Source organism: Zalophus californianus, chromosome 15, assembly GCF_009762305.2.
Source record: "Zalophus californianus isolate mZalCal1 chromosome 15, mZalCal1.pri.v2, whole genome shotgun sequence".
Taxonomy (NCBI): domain Eukaryota; kingdom Metazoa; phylum Chordata; class Mammalia; order Carnivora; family Otariidae; genus Zalophus; species Zalophus californianus.
In genome coordinates this window covers 33140408-33160712 of record NC_045609.1, presented here as the reverse complement: position 1 = coordinate 33160712, position 20305 = coordinate 33140408, and the positions used below count along the sequence as shown (strand labels likewise).

The 20305-nt window shown below is 50.8% G+C and overlaps 2 protein-coding genes across 2 annotated transcripts; both read right to left on the bottom strand.

Annotated features, from left to right (window-relative positions):
- Positions 1 to 15265: 15265 nt before the first annotated feature.
- On the bottom strand, positions 15266 to 16435 carry LOC113923646 (thymosin beta-10-like). Its single transcript, XM_035724290.1, has one exon. It carries the CDS (start codon positions 15753 to 15755, stop codon positions 15633 to 15635), a length of 123 nt encoding a protein of 40 aa, XP_035580183.1. The 5' UTR covers positions 15756 to 16435; the 3' UTR covers positions 15266 to 15632.
- Positions 16436 to 17552: 1117 nt separating this feature from the next.
- DDIT4 (DNA damage inducible transcript 4) lies at positions 17553 to 19748 on the bottom strand. Its single transcript, XM_027596973.1, has 3 exons — positions 19589 to 19748; positions 19202 to 19463; positions 17553 to 18915 (listed from the first exon to the last, which is right to left on the bottom strand). The coding sequence occupies exons 2-3, from the start codon at positions 19401 to 19403 to the stop codon at positions 18422 to 18424; spliced, it is 696 nt and encodes a 231-aa protein (XP_027452774.1). The 5' UTR covers positions 19404 to 19463; positions 19589 to 19748; the 3' UTR covers positions 17553 to 18421.
- Positions 19749 to 20305: the final 557 nt, after the last annotated feature.

The window sequence follows — 20305 nt, the reverse complement described above, 5'->3', positions numbered from 1 at the left end:
CGGAAGGAAGGGTCGTGCCAAGCTGGGAGACTTGCGTGGTTTCCTTTAGCAAAACTGCGTCAGACTCCGTCTGGGGGTAAACCGCCACTAGCTGGTGACAGAGCCTTGATTACAACAGATCAGAAAGGGGAAACCGAGCCTTCCCCGCCTTCTCCGCCTTCTCCGGAAAGTTCCCTTTCAGGAGACAACAGATTAAAGAAGATAGAGCCCGCCCTCACGAGAAGGAGGGAGAGAGTGTTTGTAACTACGTTTGCTCTCTCAAAACCGCCCAAAATTACCTCTGGAAGCCTCCGCTTAACAATAACAGAACCATTTAACTAGGCCTGATTGGGGTTGAGCCCCAGCAAAGAGGGACCTGATGCGACAGACAACACTAACCCGTGCTCCAAGGGAGGGGCTGAGTCAGCAGAATGGGCCCTGGATGTAGCATTAGGTAGGACCCAATCTCTGAGCCAGACATTCTTCATCTGTAAAATGGGCTTGATTAGTGTGTGAGGATTCGGAAAAATAATCATGACACCCACTAGAACCTTTCTTGGTGCTACCTGTGCTCCGGCTGGGTCAGGCAGCTCTCCCTCCAGAGTGCCCCCCACAAACACACACCCCAACGCAAAAACACCAAAGTTTCCAAGGACCGCAACGCACACTCAGGGAGAAGCTTTTGCCCAGATGCCCTTGCAGTTCACTCCCGGGGGGCCAGAATCAAAATCAGTAACAAACACTTCTGGAGCACCTAAAAATTGATGGTTTTTGAGTGCCTAACAATAGTCAGGCTCTATATTAAGTGTTGAACCCTGATCAACCCTTTTAAGCATCCCAGAACAACCCTTCTTCTCTCCTGAAAAAAACTGTGGGGTGTTATCCCCATTTTGTAGAGGAGCAAAATAAAGTTTGTAGAGAAGTTAAGAAAATTCACCATGGGGGCCCCTGGGTGGCTCAGTCGGTTAAGCATCTGCCTTTGGCTCAGGTCATGATCCTGGAGTCCCCAAATTGAGCACCACGTCAGGCTTCCTGCTGAGCAGGGAGTCGGCTTCTCCCTCTGCCCCTCACCCTGCTCATGCTCTCTCTCTCTCTCAAATAAATAAATAAAATCTTTATTTAAAAAAAGGAAAGAAAGTTCACCACGTGAATTTCAGACTCTTTCTGATGCAAATGACAGAAAACCTGAATCAAACTGGTTTATGCTAAAAAGGGAATTTGTTGGCTCAGGAAACTGAAAAATCCAGGCATGACTTAATCTGGAGACTCCAAAATGTCATAAAGACTGAATCTCTCCACTCTGCCTTCACCATCTTGGCGCCACGTTTGGGCTCCACGAGTGGCCTTCTACGAGCAGCTCCAGGTTCCTATCATCCTGAGGCCTAGTTCTGTATAAAAGAGGGTCTTGGTAATTACAACACGAGTTCCAGGATTTACTCTAATTACACACGGCAGACGCTGGTTTGGGGGTCATGTGACCACACTTACATAAGACACTGCTGGGGAAGATTCAGCACTGATTGGCGGCCTGGTCACATGCAGCCTCGTGGGTACCAAGGGGCTGAAAGGGAAGGAGTGAGGAATGTTTCTCCCAAGGAGGAACAGAAAAGATGGGGAATGGGTGCTAGCGGCTAACTTGACCTGTGTCTTCCACACTGAGGTCATAAGGTGACACGGTTCAGAGGAGTTGGGGCGGGGATTGAGCCCTGGCCGTCAGACTCCAGAACCCACAACCCTAACTCCTCTACATCTTCCACTTTGCGTACCAGCCTGGTAGAGAAAGTGTGGATGTGGAAGGTGAGGCCCTTGCCCTGGGAGAGAGCCCAGGCCTTCTTCATTGGTCCCAGGTCACTCCTTATCACATCTGGTACCCATCACCACCTCCCACCCTGGCTGCTATCCCTGGAGGGTGCTGGGAGCCTCTCTGATAGCTGGGCCTGGGCTCTTGCCTACCATGCTATGGAAGGCCTCCCACATCAGCTCGAGTTATGCACTGTCCCGGGGTCTCGTTGCTTCCCGTTTCTCCAAGCACAGGGGAGATTCTTCGGGGACTAGAACTATGTTCTCCCTTCTCCTGTATGTGGTCCCTCTCTGGGACCAGGCCAAATTTGTGCAGTAGGCAGCAACAGTGATTTTGAGAGGCCCTAAGAAGGCCCTTTTCTACCCCTTTTGTACCTCCTTTACTATAAAAAAATTCCATCATTAGACAGGATTTCACTCCTTCAATTCCCCTTAAGATTCAAATTCCCCTGAGAGAGGCAGTGTAGTAGGTCTTAACATTCATTCACACTGTAGTGAGAAGTAGCTCACAGGATCTTTCCTGAGGGCAAGCTTTTCCATCTTGGCCACCACTGATTGAGTGCCTACTATGTGCTTTCCACTGCTTCAAGAGCATCTCATGCATTAGCTCATTTAATCCTCACAACTCTGTGTAGTGGATACTACTGGTGACCCTGTTTTACAGATGAGGATACTGAGGCCCAGAGAGGTTAATGATCATGCCCAAGGTCTGCAAGCAGTGGAACAGGGATTTGAACACATGAAGTCTGGTTTCAAAGCCCACACTCTCCATTACTTCACTGAGATAATTCCTAACACTTTTCAGTGTTCTGAGATCAGTTCTTCTCCCTGAGAACAGTTCTGAGATCTGTTCTTCACACAGCACCCAGCGAGAGGAGCCTTGGGTCAGCTCCCTGGTGTCCTGGGAACAGAGGGAGAGTGTGGGGGGCATGGAAGCTGGGAGCTGCCAGAACAAACCTGCTCCTTCTTCCCTTCTTCCTCTTCTCCCTCCCCCCTTCCTTCTTCTCCTTCTTTCTCCCCTCCTTCCTCCCACTCATCCATGCAGCCGCCCACACACCTCCTAGGAGTGAGGGCTAGGCTAAGCAATGACCAAAACAAGGGTCCCTTGTGCTCTCGCAGGGTTGATAGTCTAAAAAACAAACAAACAGGGGCACCTGGTTGGCTCAGTTGGTGGAGCATGTGACTCTTGATCTCGGGGTCGTGAGTTCGAGCCCCATGTTGAGTGTAGAGAGTACTAAAAATCAACCCACCAATCAATCAATCAATAAAACAAAAAACACTTGCTATTTCTTTTTTTTTTTTAATTTTATTTATTTATTCATGAGAGACAGAGAGAGAGAGAGAAGCAGAGGGAGAAGCAGGCTCCCAAGGAGCAGGGAGCCCGACGTGGGACTCGATCCCAGGACCCTGGGATCATGACCTGAGCCGAAGGCAGACGCTTAACCATCTGAGCCACCCAGGCGCCCAACACTTGCTATTTCTTGAGTGTTTATGGTGAGCAGGGCCCTGAGCTAGGTGCTGAAAACATGCATCATCCCCAGAGCCCACTTTCTCAGGTGGGAGACTGGCACTTAGGAAGAGCTACAGGCATTATCTCATTTAATGACTCCAGACTGACTCCAGAGTCCCAGCATCGCACCCCTAGACTGGACTGCCCCCGTCTTGGGGTGCAGTGAGGATCCAGTGGATACTTAGAGTGAGGAGTGCACACACGAACAACCCTGGCTCTGTGACTCCAACAGCCAGCACCAGAGGAAGCCATTTCTGCTGTCTCCAGCACCCTCCTTCCCACCAGCGGCCAGGCCCCACCCCAAACAGGAGTGGAGTGGGGAAAGGCCATCTCCCAAGGAAAGGATAGGCTGGCACCCCAAGATCTCTGAATGGAAGCCTGCAGGGAAATGGAACGAACGTGATCTAACCAGAGGTTCTGGAAGGAGACCTCTCTCCCGCTCTCCCTGGGCAGCCTTTCAGCATGAAGTCCTTGTGCCTTGGTTTCCTCTCCTATAAATTGATTTTGCTCACAGGCTGCGTCTGAAGTATCACCCACCAGAAGCTTCCTTGATCCAGCTGGTTGGGGAAGCTCCTTGCTTTCTCACTGGGTCCTTCCAGGTTCTTCATAGGGATTATATTTCCCATTTTACAGGTACGGAAACGAGGCTCCAAGAGGCTGACCCACACCCACAATGATTGTTAGAAATGCAATGAGAACCCACCCAGGTTTTTAATCTGCTGCCCCAACAAGTGTCTACTAAGCACTCAACTGAATGCCGGCATCTGAGCTATGTCCAGGAGATACAGCAGTGAGCAAGGGAGGCTTGTCCTACCTCCAGGAGAGTCCATTTCAGTAGGGCTGACAGACGAGAGGAAATATTGGAAGTGTTGGCAGGACAGGGTGACAAGAGCTAAGAGGCTTTTGGCAGGGCAAAGGACCTGGGGCCATCTCAACTCCCACATTTGGGAGGACCCAGTAGCGTGAAAGTTTGGGGGGCTGAGGAGCTGAAGTGGGAAAGGCTGGGGTCTAGGATCAGTAGTCTTGGCTCAAGTAGGGTGTTAACTGGGAGGAGGAGTTGGAGCTGCCCCACCCCAAAATAACCAGACACCTCTCAGGCCTTGCACTGCCTGCCTGGAGTTTCCACCCCAACGGTTTCCTTGTCTGGGGTGCTTTCCAGCCCCACCTGCTTTCCTGGAGTCCAGTTCATCTAACACTCCTGCCAGGCATGTATCTGGTGCCTAGTGTCACTCTGAGTAATTCCAGAAACCCAGGTGCCCTCAGTTGCTCCTGATTCAGTTTGACTCACCCTCCCCAGTTCTGGAAGTTGGCTCTTGGCTGTTCTTACCTCGTGCTTGGGCACCTAGGGCTCATGGGAGCAGCAGATCCTCCTTCCCACTCTTGAAGGTTAAACTGGTTGGTGTCATGCAGGGGAAGTAGAGGAGCCCTGAGGAGGGAAACCTCATCCACCCAGGATTAACTTCCTCCCTCTACAGCCCACTTTGTTGTGTTTTTTGTTTTTTTTTTAAGATTTTATTTATTTATTTGAGAGAGAGAATGAGAGAGAGCATGAGAGGGAAGAGGGTCAGAGGGAGAAGCAGACTCCCCGCTGAGCAGGGAGCCCGATGCGGGACTCGATCCCGGGACTCCAGGATCATGACCTGCGCCGAAAGCAGTCGCTTAACCAACTGAGCCACCCAGGCGCCCTACAGCCCACTTTGGACATCTCCTTTCCAGTGATCACCAATGTTCTTCCTGTTCTTTTTTTTTTTTTTTTAAGATTTTTATTTATTCATTTGATAGAGAGAGAGACAGTGAGAGAGGGAAAACAAACGGGGCCGGGGGGGGTGGGCAGTGGGAGAGGGAGAAGCAGGCTTCCCGTAGAGCAAGGAGCCCGATGTGGGGCTCGACCCCAAGACCCTGGGACCATGACCCAAGCTAAAGGCAGACACTTAATGACTGAGCCACCCAGGCGCCCTTGTTCTTCCTGTTCTTAACAGGAAAAGGACATCATCTAGGAAGAATAGCTAATATTATTTGATCATTTACTAGAAGCTGGGTACTTCTTACAACATTCCATTATTGGTTATTATTTTCCTGATGGAAAAAACTGAAGCTCAGAGAAGGGACCCGTCTTGTCTCAGGTCACACAGCAAGGAATTGGCTGAAGTGGGATTGAAACCCAGGGATTCTAGACTTCCGAGTGGTTTCACCAGGGACACACACCTGACCCCCACTCCAGCTGCCCACAGGTAGGAGAGGGAAGTTAGGGCTCATTCCACCTGCCAAGCCTGAGCCTACCCAGATCCAACCTCATGCACCCCCAGGATCCTTTTGTGGTGGCGCTGGGGGGATAGAAACTCTGAGAGGAGCCACCATTTGCTCAACCCAGGGATCTGAGGGCCATTACTTCCCCCATGGGGAGAAGCCCATAGGAGGTGCTCCCCAAATGAATGGGCCAGGTCTGTGCTGCTCGGTGGGAGTCATGGCCAGTCATCCCTCCTCATTTTAGATGGGCCCAGGCGTGCCACGGCAGCAAACCCCCTCCTCCCCTCCCACAGCTTGTCCCCAGTTGGCACCCCTCCCGCTGGACCTCCCCTCCCCACCCTACCTTCACACCAGATAAGGCTGTGTAGCCCAGAGATGTGCTAACCAGTACGGTGGCCACTAGCCCCTTGTGGTTGTTGAGCACTTGAAATGGGACTAGTGCTGCCAAGGAACTGAATTTTAAATTGTATTTAATTTTAATCAAGTTACATTTACATTTTAAACTTGATAATGTAGTTGGGACGCCTGGCTGGCTCAGTTGGTAGAGCATGCGACCCTTGATCTCGGGGTTGTAAATTTGAGCCCCACACTGGGTGTAGAGATTGCTTAAAAATAAAATCTTATAAAAAATAGATAATGTAGTTATTGGAAAACATTTAAGTATGTATGGAACACGTTGGGTATGTGAATCTACTTATGCAACCGCAAATTTTATGAAATCTAAACACAGATCATTTTCTGATGAAAATTCAGCAAGTAGCAGGGGCGCCTGGGTGGCTCAGTTGGTTAAGCGACAGCCTTCGGCTCAGGTCATGATCCTGGAGTCCCGGGATCGAGTCCTGCATCGAGTCCCGCATCGGGCTCCCTGCTCGGCAGGGAGTCTGCTTCTCCCTCCGACCCTCTTCCCTCTCGTGCTCTCTCTCTCAAAATAAATAAATAAATAAATAAATAAATAAATAAATCTCAAATAAATAAATAAAATCTAAAAAAAAAAGAAAATTTAGCAAGCAGCAGAAGTATAAACCAAGCACCAGGTTTTGAACGCTTAGTAATAGAAAATGCAAAAATATCTCATTAATATTTTTTACATTGATTACATGTTGAAATGCTATTTTTTGTATGTCATAAAATAAAATATATTATTAAGATTGATTTCACCCGCTCATTTTTTTAATGTTAACTACTAGAAAGTTTTTTGATTATTTATGTGTCTCATATTCTATTTCTATCAGACGGTGCTAGGCTAGAGGTTAAAATGTGTGGGTTCAAATCCTGGCAGTGTGTGTCCTTGAGCAACTTAACCAGACTCTCTGGGCCTCAGTTCCTCATATCAGTGGGGGTAATAGTACCAGAGTTGTTCAGAGGAATAAAGGAGATAATGTTTGTAAAGCACTTAGCCCACTGCCTGGCATATAGTAGTTTGGGAGGGGGACATTACAGACTTCCCTTTTACCCTAACACTCCAAGTGCAGTTCAGTGAAACTCAGCAATATTTATGGAGCGCCTGCTAGGCACCAGGCCCTGGGGCTCCCCTGGAGCGCAGGCCCTGGGGCTCCCCTGGAGCGCAAGCCCTGGAACCCTGGGTGGGGTTCCACCCCCAGGGTGGCTGCTCCTGGAGGAAGCGGGGTAAGGGCAGGTGGCGAAAGTGTGGGAGCAAATGCCACACGGAGCCGCGCTAGGGGGACTCCAGCTGCTTCTGCAGGAGTGGCCCGGGAAGGCTTCCCTGGGGAGCGGGGGACGTCGGAGCTAAACCTGAGTGACGAGCAGAGGCTGAGGGAACAGCTACAGCACGAGCGCCCGCGGCGGCTGTCCGCTCCCGGGCTGCGCCATCTGCTTCACCAAATTTTCCATTTCTTGCATCCAGCACCCTCCTGGCTCCGGCGCTGTCCCCGTGTTCACCGCCACCCTCGCAAGGCTGGCCCACATCACTCCCCTTCTCATCTGTTCTGTGCTCTCCTGCCTGCCTGTGGGAACCCCCTCCCTCCTTTGCCGTTCCAGCGCGGGGCCCCTGTGCTTCGAGGTGTCCCCTGATGGTTCCTGCCCAGCCCCCCACCCCCCGCTGTGATTCTTCTAGACAGACTACTCCATTCTACACCATCCTGGTTCCCACCCCCTCTCTTCATTTCCCTGGGGCAGTCGTGCCCCCCCAACAAACTTGCCCCTTTCTTAGGGCACAAACCAGAACCAGCTCTTACCCACCTTCTAGCACTGGGCTGAGCCTTTCAGTAAGACCTGTGGATTGCCAGAGCCCCTCTCTGGAGAAACCGAGGGGCGTGTCTGCCCAGGCACAGTGGAAAATCCCTGGCAGGGGGAAGGGCTGTGGAAATTTCTTCTTAACGTTCTTTCCAGACTTGGACTTGCCCCAGGAAGCAGTCAAGCATTTGCCCAGTGACCTGCAAGGCCGCTCCGCTCTTCCTCTCGCCCCCACCCCCACTCCCACCCCAACCCTGGGCGTGAACCCAGGGAGCAGTGATGGGGCTGGGAGAAGCGGCAGCTGGCCGCTGAGCTCAGCCTCAGAGAAGGGCAGGTGATATCCCTAGTCTCACCCCCTTAGTTCAAAGATGAAGAAACAAGGGTCAGTGGCAAAATGATACAAGGCTGTGGATGTCTTCACTCCCAGTTCAAGCTCCTCCAGTGCCCCACATTCCTGCTTCCTCATCTGTAAAATGGGCATTAGAGTAATAGTCCCTACTTGCTAGGATTGGTAATATGTGACGTGAGTTCAAGATGTAGAGCATGCTATGAATATGTGCTATGTATCCTCTCCAACCCTGAGCCTGCTCTTCCTCAGAGCCCCAATAGGGGAGGGTGTCCTTCCCATTGTGCCAGTGGCCGACCCCTGGGGGCTTAAATGAGGCCTTGAAGTTATCACCAGGGGCTAGCGGGTTCCAATGAGGCCTGGTCCCGTATTGTCTATAGACTGTGTCCACAGCGTGTCTTGCCTGTATTTGTCCTGCTGCCTTTTATTTTATTTTTTTAAGATTTTATTTATTTATTTGAGAGAGAGAATGAGAGATAGAGAGCATGAGAGGGAAGAGGGTCAGAGGGAGAAGCAGACTCCCTGCTGAGCAGGGAGCCCGATGTGGGACTCGATCCCGGGACTCCAGGATCATGACCCGAGCCGAAGGCAGTCGCTTAACCAACTGAGCCACCCAGGCGTCCCTGCTGCCTTTTATTTTTTTAGGATTTTATTTATTTATTTATTTGACAGAGACACACCAAGAGAGGGAACACAAGCAGAGGGAGTGGGAGAGGGAGAAGCAGACTTCCCGCGGAGCAGGGAGCCCGATGCGGGGCTCGATCCCAGGACCCTGGGATCACGACTTGAGCTGAAGGCAGATCCTTAACGACTGACCCACCCAGGCGCCCCGCTGCTTTTTAAATGTATGAAGATGCAATTTTGGTGACTAAGATACAAATTCACCTAAGTGGTAGTGAAGTCACAGGTTTGTCATATATTCACTCAACCAGTGGTAGCAAAAGTCAACTAAAATTTCTGGAGTCTCATAATGGGTTGGGGGCCATTGGGACAGGCGCCCCAATCTCAGCCCTTCTCCCCTGTCCCCTGAGAATGTACCAACCCACATCAGCTCCACTACTCTGTCCCTGGTCCCCAGACTATCCCCAGAGGGGCTCTAACAGGAATCTGAGTGTGTGGCAGAAAAGCCCATGCGGGAGAACGGAGAAGGCTACTCTCACGTCCTCAGGAAGTCTCATCCCTCTCTCCTCCCACGTGCCAGAACATAGAATACGGCAGATTCCTAGCCCTCCTCCAGCCCTTTGCCACTTACCACCTTGGAGGCCTGGGTGCAGTGGGACTTGACTGTGGGGGTCACTGGGGTTTGGACTGGGATGTGGAGAGGCATACAAGTGCGGGGAGGTGTGCGTACTGTTGGTGGGAATGTAGCATGGTGCAGCCAAGGCTGCAAACAATATGGCGATTCCTCAACAATTAAAAACAGAGTTACCATCTGATCCAGCAATTCCACTTCTAGGTATATACCCCAAAGAAGTGAAAGCAGGGTCTCCAAGTGATATTTGTACACCCACGTTCATAGCAGCATGATTCACAGTAGCTAAAAGATGGAAGCAACCCGGGCGCCTGGGTGGCTCAGTTGGTTAAGCGACTGCCTTCGGCTCAGGTCATGATCCTGGAGTCCCGGGATCGAGTCCCGCATCGGGCTCCCTGCTCAGCAGGGAGTCTGCTTCTCCCTCTGACCCTCATCCCTCTCGTGCTCTCTCTCTCTCATTCTCTCTCTCTCAAACAAATAAATAAAATCTTAAAAAAAAAAAAAAGATGGAAGCAACCCAAGTGTCCATCAGTGGATGAAAGGATAAGCAAGTGTAGTATGTCCATACAATGGAATAGTATTGAGCCTTAAAAAGGAAGAAAATTTGGGCTATAGGAAATTTGCTACAACATGAGTGAACCTTGAACACATTGTGTTAAGTGAAGTAAGCCAGGCCCAATAAGACAAATACTGTGATTCCACTTAGATGACATGTCCAGAGAAGTCAAATTCATAGAGACACAAGGTAGAATGGTGACTCCCAGGGGCTAGGAGGGGGACACGTGGTGTTGTTATTTAGTGGGTATAAAATTTCTGTTATGCAAGATAAAAGACTTCTGGAGAGCATTTGCATGACAATGTGGATATATTTTTAACACTACCAAACTGTACACTTTAAAATGGTTCAAATGGGGGGCGCCTGGCTGGCTCAGTCGGTAGAGCATGCAACTCTTGATCTCGGGGTCGTGAGTTTGACCCCACATTGGGGTGGGGTAGATCGTACTTAAAATTTTAAAAAATGGTTCAAATGGCAAATTTTCTGTTACATGTATTTTACCACAATTTAAAAAAAAGAAGTGTTGGGGATTGGCCCTGGTGGGCCTCTCAGGAGATGGCAGATTTGAGATGTCATGGTCCTTTCCATCTTTCCACTCTTCCACACATGTTCATAGAGCACTTTCAATGAGCCAGGCACTGTTTTAGGCACACAAAAAATGTGGGTTAACATTCTATGGCAGAGGGGCACCTGGGTGGCTCAGTTGGTTAAGCAACTGCCTTCGGCTCAGGTCATGATCCTGGAGTCCTGGGATCGAGTCCCGCATCGGGCTCCCTGCTCAGTGGGGAGTCTGCGTCTCCCTCTGACCCTCCCCACTCTCATGCTCTCTCTATCTCATTCTCTCTCTCAAATAAATAAATAAAATCTTTTAAAAAAAAACATTCTATGGCAGTCAGACAATAAATAAAATTTGAACCAAAATGTTCATGGCTTCTTTATGCTTTCCTTTTCTTAGTGAAAAATGTACCATATTTACACTAAGTGGAATCATAATTATGGAGCCATAATTTATGTTTTAAAACTTCTAGAGCTCATTTTATATACTTTTTAGTGTGTGTTGGAAAATTTTTTAAGTTGAGGTATAATTGGCATGCAGTAAAATATACACCCTTTTTTAGGTGTTTAATTGTATATACTTTGAAAAATGTGTACTAAAAAAACAACTCTACAGATATCATTTACATACTCCAAATCTCACCTCTTAAAAGTGTACAATGCAGGGCGCCTGGGTGGCTCAGTTGGTTGGGCGACTGCCTTTGGCTCGGGTCATGATCCTGGAGTCCCGGGATCGAGTACTGCGTCGGGCTCCGCGCTCGGCGGGAGGGAGGCCTGCTTCTCCCTCTCCTGTTCCCCCCTCTTGTGCGCACTCTCTCTCTCTCATTCTCTCTCTCAAATGAATAAATAAAATCTTTAAAAAAAAGTGTACAATGCAATGGTTTTTCTTTTCTTTTTTTTTTAAGATTTTATTTATTTATTTGAGAGAGAGAGAGAATGCGAGATAGAGAGCACGAGAGGGAAGAGGGTCAGGGGGAGAAGCAGACTCCCCGCTGAGCGGGGAGCCCGATGCGGGACTCGATCCTGGGACTCCAGGATCATGACCTGAGCCGAAGGCAGTCGCTTAACCGACTGAGCCACCCAGGCGCCCCTGCAATGGTTTTTCTTATATTCACAGAGTAATGCAACTATCACCACAATTAATTTTATAATATTTTCATCACCCCCCAAAGAAACTACCTATGAGCAGTCACCCCTACTAATCAACCACTAATCTACTTTTATCTCAATGATTTGCCTCTTCTGGACATTTTGTATAAATGGAATTGTATAATATGTGGTCGGTTGTGACTTCTCTCACTTAGCATCACATTTCTGAGACTCAACCAAGTTGTGGCAAATATCAGTACTTCATTTCTTTTTACTAATGAACAATATTCCATTGCATGGAGAGACAACATATTGTTTATCCATTCATCTGTGGATGGACATTTGGGTTGTTTCCACTTTGATTTTATGAATAATGCTGTTACAAACATTCACATGTAAGTTTTTGTGTGGACGTGTTTTCATCTCTCCGGAGTGTATGCCCAGAAGTAGAATCGCTGGGTCATATGGTAGCTGTATGTTTAACCCTATGAGGAGCTGCCAAACTCTTTTCCAAAGTGGCTGCACCATTTTACAATCCCTGCAGCAACGTATGAGGGTCCCCTTCTCTCCACATCCTTGCCACTCCCTGTGGTTTTCCATCTCTTTGATGATAGCCGCTCTGGTGGTGTGAAATAGCAACCTGCTGTAGCGCTGACTTACATTTCCGGAACGACCAAGAATGTTAAACATCTTTCCATAAATAGCTTATAGATCATTTGGACATCTTCTTTGGAGAAATGTCATTCAGGTTCTTTGCTTGGTTCTTAGTTGAGTTGCAAGAGTTCTTTATAGGGACGCCTGGGTGGCTCAGCCGGTTGAGCAGCCGACTCTTGATTTCGGCTCGGGTCATGATCTCAGGGTTGTGAGATGGAGCCCTTCGTAGGGCTCCAAGCTGGGCGTGGAGCCTGCTTAAGATTCTCTCTCTCCCTCTTCCTCTGCCCCTCCCCCCTCTTAAAAAAAGAGTTCTTTGTATATTCTACCTGTAAATCACTTATCATATATATGATTTCCAAAATATTTTCTCTCAGTATTGTATTTTTTTTTTAAGATTTTATTTATTTATTTGAGAGAGAGGGAAAGAGCAGGGGGAGCAGCAGAAGGAGAAGCAGACTCCCTGCAGAGCAGGGAGCCCAAAGTGGGGCTCGATCCCAGGACTCCGGGTATCATGACCTGAGCTGAAGGCGGACGCTTAATGACTGAGCCACCCAGGCGCCCCCCACGCCCCACCAGTGTTGTCTTTTTTACTTTCTTGATTGTGTCCTTTGAAGCACAAATGTTTTTAATGTTTATAAAGTCCAACTTGCTGACCTTTCCTATCCCTTGTAACTTTGGTGCCCTAGCTAAGAAATCATTGCCTAATCCAAGATCATAGAAGACTTACTCCTACATTTTCTTCTAAAAACCTTATAGTTTAGTTCTTCCATTTAGGTCTATGATTCACTTTGAGTTAATTCTTGTGTATATATATATATATTTTTTTTTTAAGTGCAGGTATTAAGTTATAATTTACATTCAATACAATTCACCAATTTTAAGTATACAGTTTAATTAGTTTCATCTTATATGGTTCAATGATTCTATATTGCCAGATATTTTTTCCTGGGAAGTGAGGGGGTGGGCAAAATTGAGTGTGTGCCTATTTTCTCTTCTCTTTATGCCCCACAGTAGTTTTCCCTGTAAATGTGTGTGTGATTATGTGGGAGTGTGTGTGTGTGTGTGTGTGTGTGTGTGAGAGAGAGAGAGAGAGAGAGAGAGAGAGAGAGAGAGATGTCTGCTCCTTAGGAGTTCCCATTTATTGTGGCTTTCTCTTGCAGCCCCACAGAGCCACGTAGTTATAGACAGGTTGAATGAATGAATGCAGTAATCAGATGACAGCCCCTCAGGGTCTTCCTTCAGAGCCCTCAGGATCACATGGCCACAGATGTTTCTGTGCACTGCCCATGCATGAGATCAAGATGGAGACTCCTTGAATGGATGTGGCTGAGTTTAATAGACTGCTTTCTAATTTGTGATTCGTTCATAAAGAGCCCCCCTTTAAGGATAATTACAGAGTCCTGTAACAATCTATTAATTGGGCCTGGTTTCTGTGCCTCCTGTTTCCTCAGCCTTCCCCTGGGCTGGCCCAGCGGTACTTGGCCCCCTCCAGCAGCCAAACAAAGCAGATGTGGCTGAACCCAGACACCCTCCAGCTGGGAGCCAGGGAGGGCTCAGGGGAATGAGTGGAAGGCCCTGGAGGTAGGAGGCCACAGTTCCCATCTCAGCCCCGCAGCCTTGCTCACTGAGCCACTCTGGGCCTTTGCATTTCCTTCGGAACCATGAGGTGGAAGTAAAGGAACCTAATATAGGGGTGTGGCTCTCTAAGCACATTACCCCCAAATGACTTGTTTGTTTTAAGATTAAAAAAAATTTTTTTTGAGAAAGAGAGTGCACACGAGTGGGGTGGAAGGGCAGAAGGAGGTAGAGAGAGAATCTTAAGCAGACTCCACACCCAGCGTGGAGCCCGATGTGGGGCTCCATCCCACGACCCTGAGATCATGACTTGAGCCGAAATCAAGAGTCAGACGCTTAACCAACTGAGCCACCCAGGCGCCCCAAGATTTTATTTTTAAGTAATCTCCACACCCAATGTGGGGCTTGAACTCACAACCCTGAGCTCAAGAGTCACATGCTCTACTGACTGAGCCAGCCAGACGCCCCCCAAATGATGTTTTTTACAGTGTGTTGTATGTTGACATGACTCTTGTTAAGACGGTGACTTTTGAAAAGATGTTAGAAGAAAGCAGGACCAGAGAGGAAGGAGGTCAAAGGTGATCCCTACTGCGGGGTGCCTACTCTGCAGCTGGCTCTGCCACAGCTCGGGCCCCCATCTCTTGCCCAACCACTGGCTTCCTCTGCCAACAGTGGACCCCAGTTACGACTTTATATACATGTTTCTTCACTATTATCCCCATTTTACAGATGAGGTAACTCAAAGTGACTTGCTCAAGGTTATTGGCTAACAAAGGTCTGAGTCAGGATTCAAACCCAGATTTCACCACAGCATGGTGGCCTTAACCACTAAGGACATGACTTCCCTCCCAGGACCTTAGCCTTTACTATTCCTCTAACCTGGGCGGCAGGCATAATAAAACAATGAAGAGTTTCTTCTCCTCTCTCCTTAGCCTGAGAGCCTGAGGCTGGTGGGGAAATCTTGTGTGGTTTGAGCCAAGGGAGAGGGGCATGATCAAGCAATCAGACAGCGAGGGTCTGAGGGGAGCCCAGGGGTAGCAAGGGAACAAGTGCATACAGTGAGATCAGAAAAGTGCTAAGTTTTCAACACTGTGATTGTGAAGGATGAGGCAGGAGAAGGCAGGGAGAGTCATAAAAGGGCTGGAACTCACTCTGGGTCTTAAGGGATGGGAAGGGTTTGCAGACAGGACAGAGGAATGACATCCCTGGTGAAGGGCACTGGAAAGAGCAAAATCTGGGATGAGAGAAGGGGGCAGGCCGTATTGACCTGTACATAAAGAAGGGGAGTTGTAGGGGGCGTGGTGGGCCGTCAGGCTGGATAGGGCAAGTAGGGCCCATTAGCAAAGGTCTTAAAAGGCAGACAGTGGAATCTGGCAATAGGGAGCTATTATAGGTTCTAGAGTAGTATCCCGATGAGTTGGGAAATAGAAATAAAAGAGGCAGTCAGTACAAACTTTGTAAGCCAAACAGAACAATTTCTGGAAGCATTTTCTAAAGTTGGATTTTATTTGTAAGTCTATAAGCTTTATTAGCGTTCAGTCTTAGCAACAAAGGAGCCTTTCCCGTCTTCTCTTCGAGAGCCCAAAACCTGGGACAGAGCTCCCTGCTGCATTTTTTTTTTTTTTTGCCACGAGGTATGTTTTATTTTCATTAAACATACAAATAATTTGCTATAATATCCCAGGGCAAACCGGAGAATGTGGCAGTCCAGTTGGGGGGGGTCCCCTCAGAGACCCGCAGGCTGGTGGCGTCGGCACGGAGTGCCCGGTTCACAGAGCAGCTTGTCGCTCGTGTCCATCTTGCAGGTGGCTCTTCTTCCTCCACATCACGACTGGGGTGTCTCGAAGATGACGGGGGTGGGGAATCCTCTAGGTTCTTAGGAAATTTCACTCTGCTCAATGGTCTCTTTGGTCGGCAGGGTGTTCTCCCGCGTCTCCGTTTCCTTCAGCTTGGCCTTATTGAAGCTGGCGATTTCCCCCATGTCCGGCTTGTCTGCCATTTTCTTAAAGCGATCCGTGGAGTTCGGCTCCGAGCCCGGCGCCTGGTGCTCCCACTCGCGTTGCTGCAGCAAGAGACTCCCTGCTGCATCTTAAGAGGCCTGCCAGGTCCCACCCGGGGACCCTTCTGTCCGGCTTGGGGGGGGGGGGCGGGTTTCAAGTTTTGTGATGAGGAAAGCCAGTCTGGTTTCAGGAGATGGTGACTCAGCGGGGCTTTCTTGGGAGTCCAGGCTTTCCTCTGGCCTCAGTCTGATCATCTAAGAAAAGGAGCCCTGTGTGCTCACTGCCTCCTGGTCTTGGAGGGAAGTTAACGCTGACCATGGCATCCAGTTCTTGCCTCTAAATACCAACAAGACTGTCTTGGAGCCAGACACGTTGTTTTCCCTGCTCCTCTTTTGGGGCGAGGGACATACAGCTGTGAACATTGGAGCTGATCTTGATTCCCAGGAAGTATGCCCAGACACTACCCAGAGGTGGAGTGCCCTTCACTCCCGGCTTCCACCCTGAGGGACTGCAAGTGGACAAGGTCAGGCACAGTCAGAAGATGGTCATTCAAGGGCTGGGGCCGGTGTTTACTAGTCTGTGAAACATTACTAACCCATGTCCCACCCAGTCCTCACAGGGTGGCTATCAGGAGGATATGCTAAGAAAATGAGGGTGAGGGCTCCCCTAAAACTACTCTGGGCACCTTCTCATTGTTATCAGCATTTTCAGATCTAGTTCTAACCCAAGTGCATTCATTTTGGGGAACAAGTCACTCAGTTCTACCAAAGAGATGTGAATCTTCTAAACCATCCAAGGTTAGGACCCTGTGTTAGAATCACTGATGAAAATGCAAGGAGGGCCCCAGGAGGGACTCGGCCAGAATCTCCACCAGAGCCCAGGGATCTATGTTTTAACCTGGGCCCCATACGCTCAAGTGGGAGAACTACTGATTTAACGTTGGGCAAACAAGGCTGGCCTGGGACCAGGAAGAGAAAAAAGGGAGGTAACAGCTCTCCAAAGGCCAGAGTTAGAGGTCTGCCCCTCCTCCTCCTCCCTCCTTGACTGGCACAGGGAGGGAGAAGTGGAAGGGCCTTGGCCTTCATCTGGCCCAACCCCAACTTCACTGATAAGGAAACTGGGGCCCAGAGAGCACAATGAGTCCAAGTCACCCAAGGAATTCATGCAGAAAGGCCGGTAGTCCCCTCACTACTCCCTCCCTGCTTCCCCTGTGTGTGTGTGTGTGTTTCATTCTGCACCTGCCAGGGCCACACCTCCCAGTTGCAGGTCATGCCCCTCAGAGCCCCAGGTTCCTTGTCTAATAAGAGGCTGGGACTAACTCCGTTTCTTGGTACTCCTGCTCCCTAGCCTTTTACATTCAGAGATCAATTTTGTAATTTTCATGACCATGTAACAAATGGACTGTGACTTTTTCACAGAAAGAAAAACATTTTTTATAGTCCTTCTAGTTCCTCTTAAGTGCCTTGGGCTCAGGGAGCCCTGTACCTGGGCCTTCTAACCCAGGGCAACCAGGTGAGCTCTCCCTACTGAGACTCTGGCTCAGTGGGAGGTCTCACTCACTCCTCGCCTTCCAGGGCTTTCCAGCGATTTCCCCTGGTAGCATCAGCCCGCACAGAGCCAAGGCAGCCAGGGTTCTTGGCACAGATGGCACACAATCCACATACCTCCATTACCAGGCTGGCAGGCAGCCCCGGAAAAGGACAGAGAAACACACAGGTGGACCCGAGTCTGCTGAAACTTGCCTCTTACCGGCCCTCCTCCCCCTCCTTTTATTTCACAGCCCCAAGGAGACTCAACCATTTTAACAAACATTTTTATTAGAAAAGTAAAAAATATTGCATAGGTCTTAATACTTGAACATCAAGTGTATTCATGAACAACGAGTTTCTTCATGTAAACAGTTCTAGATGGAAGACCCAGATGACACTCCTGTGGGGGGGGCGGGGTTCCAGCCCCCACCCCAATCCCACCCCATCCCCTCACAGCTCCATTCCTCAGTACACAGCGGGGGATGGGCAAACGCAGCTCCCAGGTGTAGTTTTTCTTCAGGTGTCAAAGATCCCCAAGTGATCCCCACACCACCCCTTCCTCCTTACATTCATGAGTCTGTAAGATAGCTGCCTAGGACAGGTCAGTAGTGAAGCTCTGATCAAAAAAAAAAAAAAAAAAAACCACACAAAAGCTACAAAAACAAAGAACACATTTGGCCCCTTTAGACCGTGAGATACACAAACCACCTTGACCTCCCCCCTCCCACCAGGGCCGCTGCCGGGAGCACACACCCCTTGCGGAGGCCAGTGCAGCCCAGCTGCTCACCTGGCTCTGTCACACCACTGTCATCATAACTGTCAGTAACGATAAAAATAATAAGGTACATGCTACATACACATCCAGCCAGAAGCCCGGTCGGCCCCTAAGCCTTTGTTTCATGCTACAGCACTGAGGGGCATACACCCCCAGCCGGGAGCCACCTGCACACCTCAGAGAGCTTCCATGGAAACACAGTGTTCCCCACCACCTCAACCTTTCCTTAGGTGGCTGTTGTCAGTTTTCTAACGACAGGCCTCAGTCCCTCAACTCCTGCCTGCCAATGATCACCTCAGAAGTTCAGTTGTCTCTGCCATGGGATCAGGGTCGCCCCCCACCGCCCCCCCAAGGCCCAAGTTCAACACTCCTCAATGAGCAGCTGCTCCGAGCTGTACAGCTTTTTCTTGATGACTCGGAAGCCCGTGCTCAGCGTCAGGGACTGGCTGAAGCCCGGCACGAAGGTAGAGTTGGCGGAGCTGAACAGCCCCTGGATCTTAGGCCAGAGGCGTGAGTCCAGGCGCAGCACGAGGGTCAGCTGGAAGGTGGGCACCAGGCTTGGATCGAGGGCCAGCTGGCCGACGCGGTGGCAGCTCCTGCCTTGCTCCACGCAGACGTCCAGCAGCGCCCCCCGCAGGCCGCACGGCTCGCTGTAGGCCAGGCGCAGGAGTTCCTTGCCCACCTGGCTCACCAGCTGGCCCGGCATCAGCAGGCGCGCGGGGCGCCGCGAGCCCAGCCGCGCCTGGGACAGGCTCTCCTGCAGCAGCTGCATCAGGGTGGCACACAAGTGCTCATCCTCAGGGTCGCTGAGCAGCTCGAAGTCGGGCAGGGACACCCCATCCAGGTATGCCGAGTCTGGCCGGGAGAGCACACAGGAAAAGGGTGTAAGAGCAGCTCCGAAAAGGGGAGGTGCTGTTTCTTTAAGAAACCAACACACTGCCTTCCCCCTCCGTGCCTCAGTTTCTGCGCCGCGCTCGAACCCTATACTCCAATCCCTGTTCCTCCATCCCGCCGCCCCATCCGAAACCGGGGTTCCGATGGGATAGGAAGCCAAGGCGGCGCTGACTCCTTGCAGAGCTGCGTTTTCCCACCTCCCCGGCCCCGCAAGAGTCGACGAGTCCAGTCTCCGCCCACGGCTTACCTTCCTCCGGCCCAAAGCCACTGTTGCTGCTGTCCAGGGACTCACAGTCCGAGCTCTCCAGGCTCGCGCAGCGGCCAAGCCCCTCTTCTCGGGCCGCCGACCCCCAGGCTGAACGGGGCGGCTGATCTGGGGTGGGAGTTCGGGACAAGGACGAAGATGAAGAGGAGGACGACGACGAGAAGCGATCCCAAAGGCTAGGCATGATGAGGACGAACGCCAGGACGTTTGCAGAGGACCTCTGGATGCGGGACCGCAGAAAACGCTGTAAGACATGAGGGGCACGGACCCGGCGTCAGTCTGGGGGCTGGACCAGACTGAGCGCTAGGAACCCGCAGGACTGAGGCCTTCCCACGCAAGGATCAGCACACACACAGAAGGGACACTTACCAGCTGGCTCCGTCGGCGAGAACTGTTAGGACAAGTGCCTACTGCCGCTTGAATGGGTCCGCGAACTGGTACCAACCCCCGAGCGCTGCCCAGACCTGTCCCTTCTACCCACCCGCACCTCCCCCTTGGCCTGCCGCGGTCCCTAGCACCAGGACCGAGAGGCCTATAAGGACTAGTGCGGAGAGGCCACGCCCCCCCTCGGCGCCGCGGCCCAATCCAGATCCGGGAGTGTGGCTCCCCTCAGCCAATGTGCTCGGGGCGCACGTTCGCAACGTTCTCTCCTGCCCAGTGACAGAGGCCTGGCCCCGCCCCCGTCGAGCCCCAGAACTCTCCCAGCCGAACCCCGAGCCGCGGCCACGCCCCCTTTCTGGAAGGGATCCGCGGCGGCTGCAGCTGCCAAGGTCCCCGAGGGCGCTCGCGGCAGGGGAGGATCAAGGAAAGACTTGTTTATTATAGGGTCCTGTTGCTGGGGGAGGGGGTAGCCGTGACCGCGCGGGGAGAAAGCCAGGGGAACTTGAGGGGGCGGCGGGCCGGGAAAACGGTTGCCCCCAGCGTCTGGGAGCCTGCGACTACAGGCACAAGTAGACGCTCGGGTGGATGCCTGTGGGACGGCGGCGCGGGGAGCAGACGTTAACCCGGCAGGCCCTCGCGCACGTACCCCACGCTAAGCCTGCCTTGCAAAGGATCGGAATATGGGGGTGGGGTCCAGACTGGGCA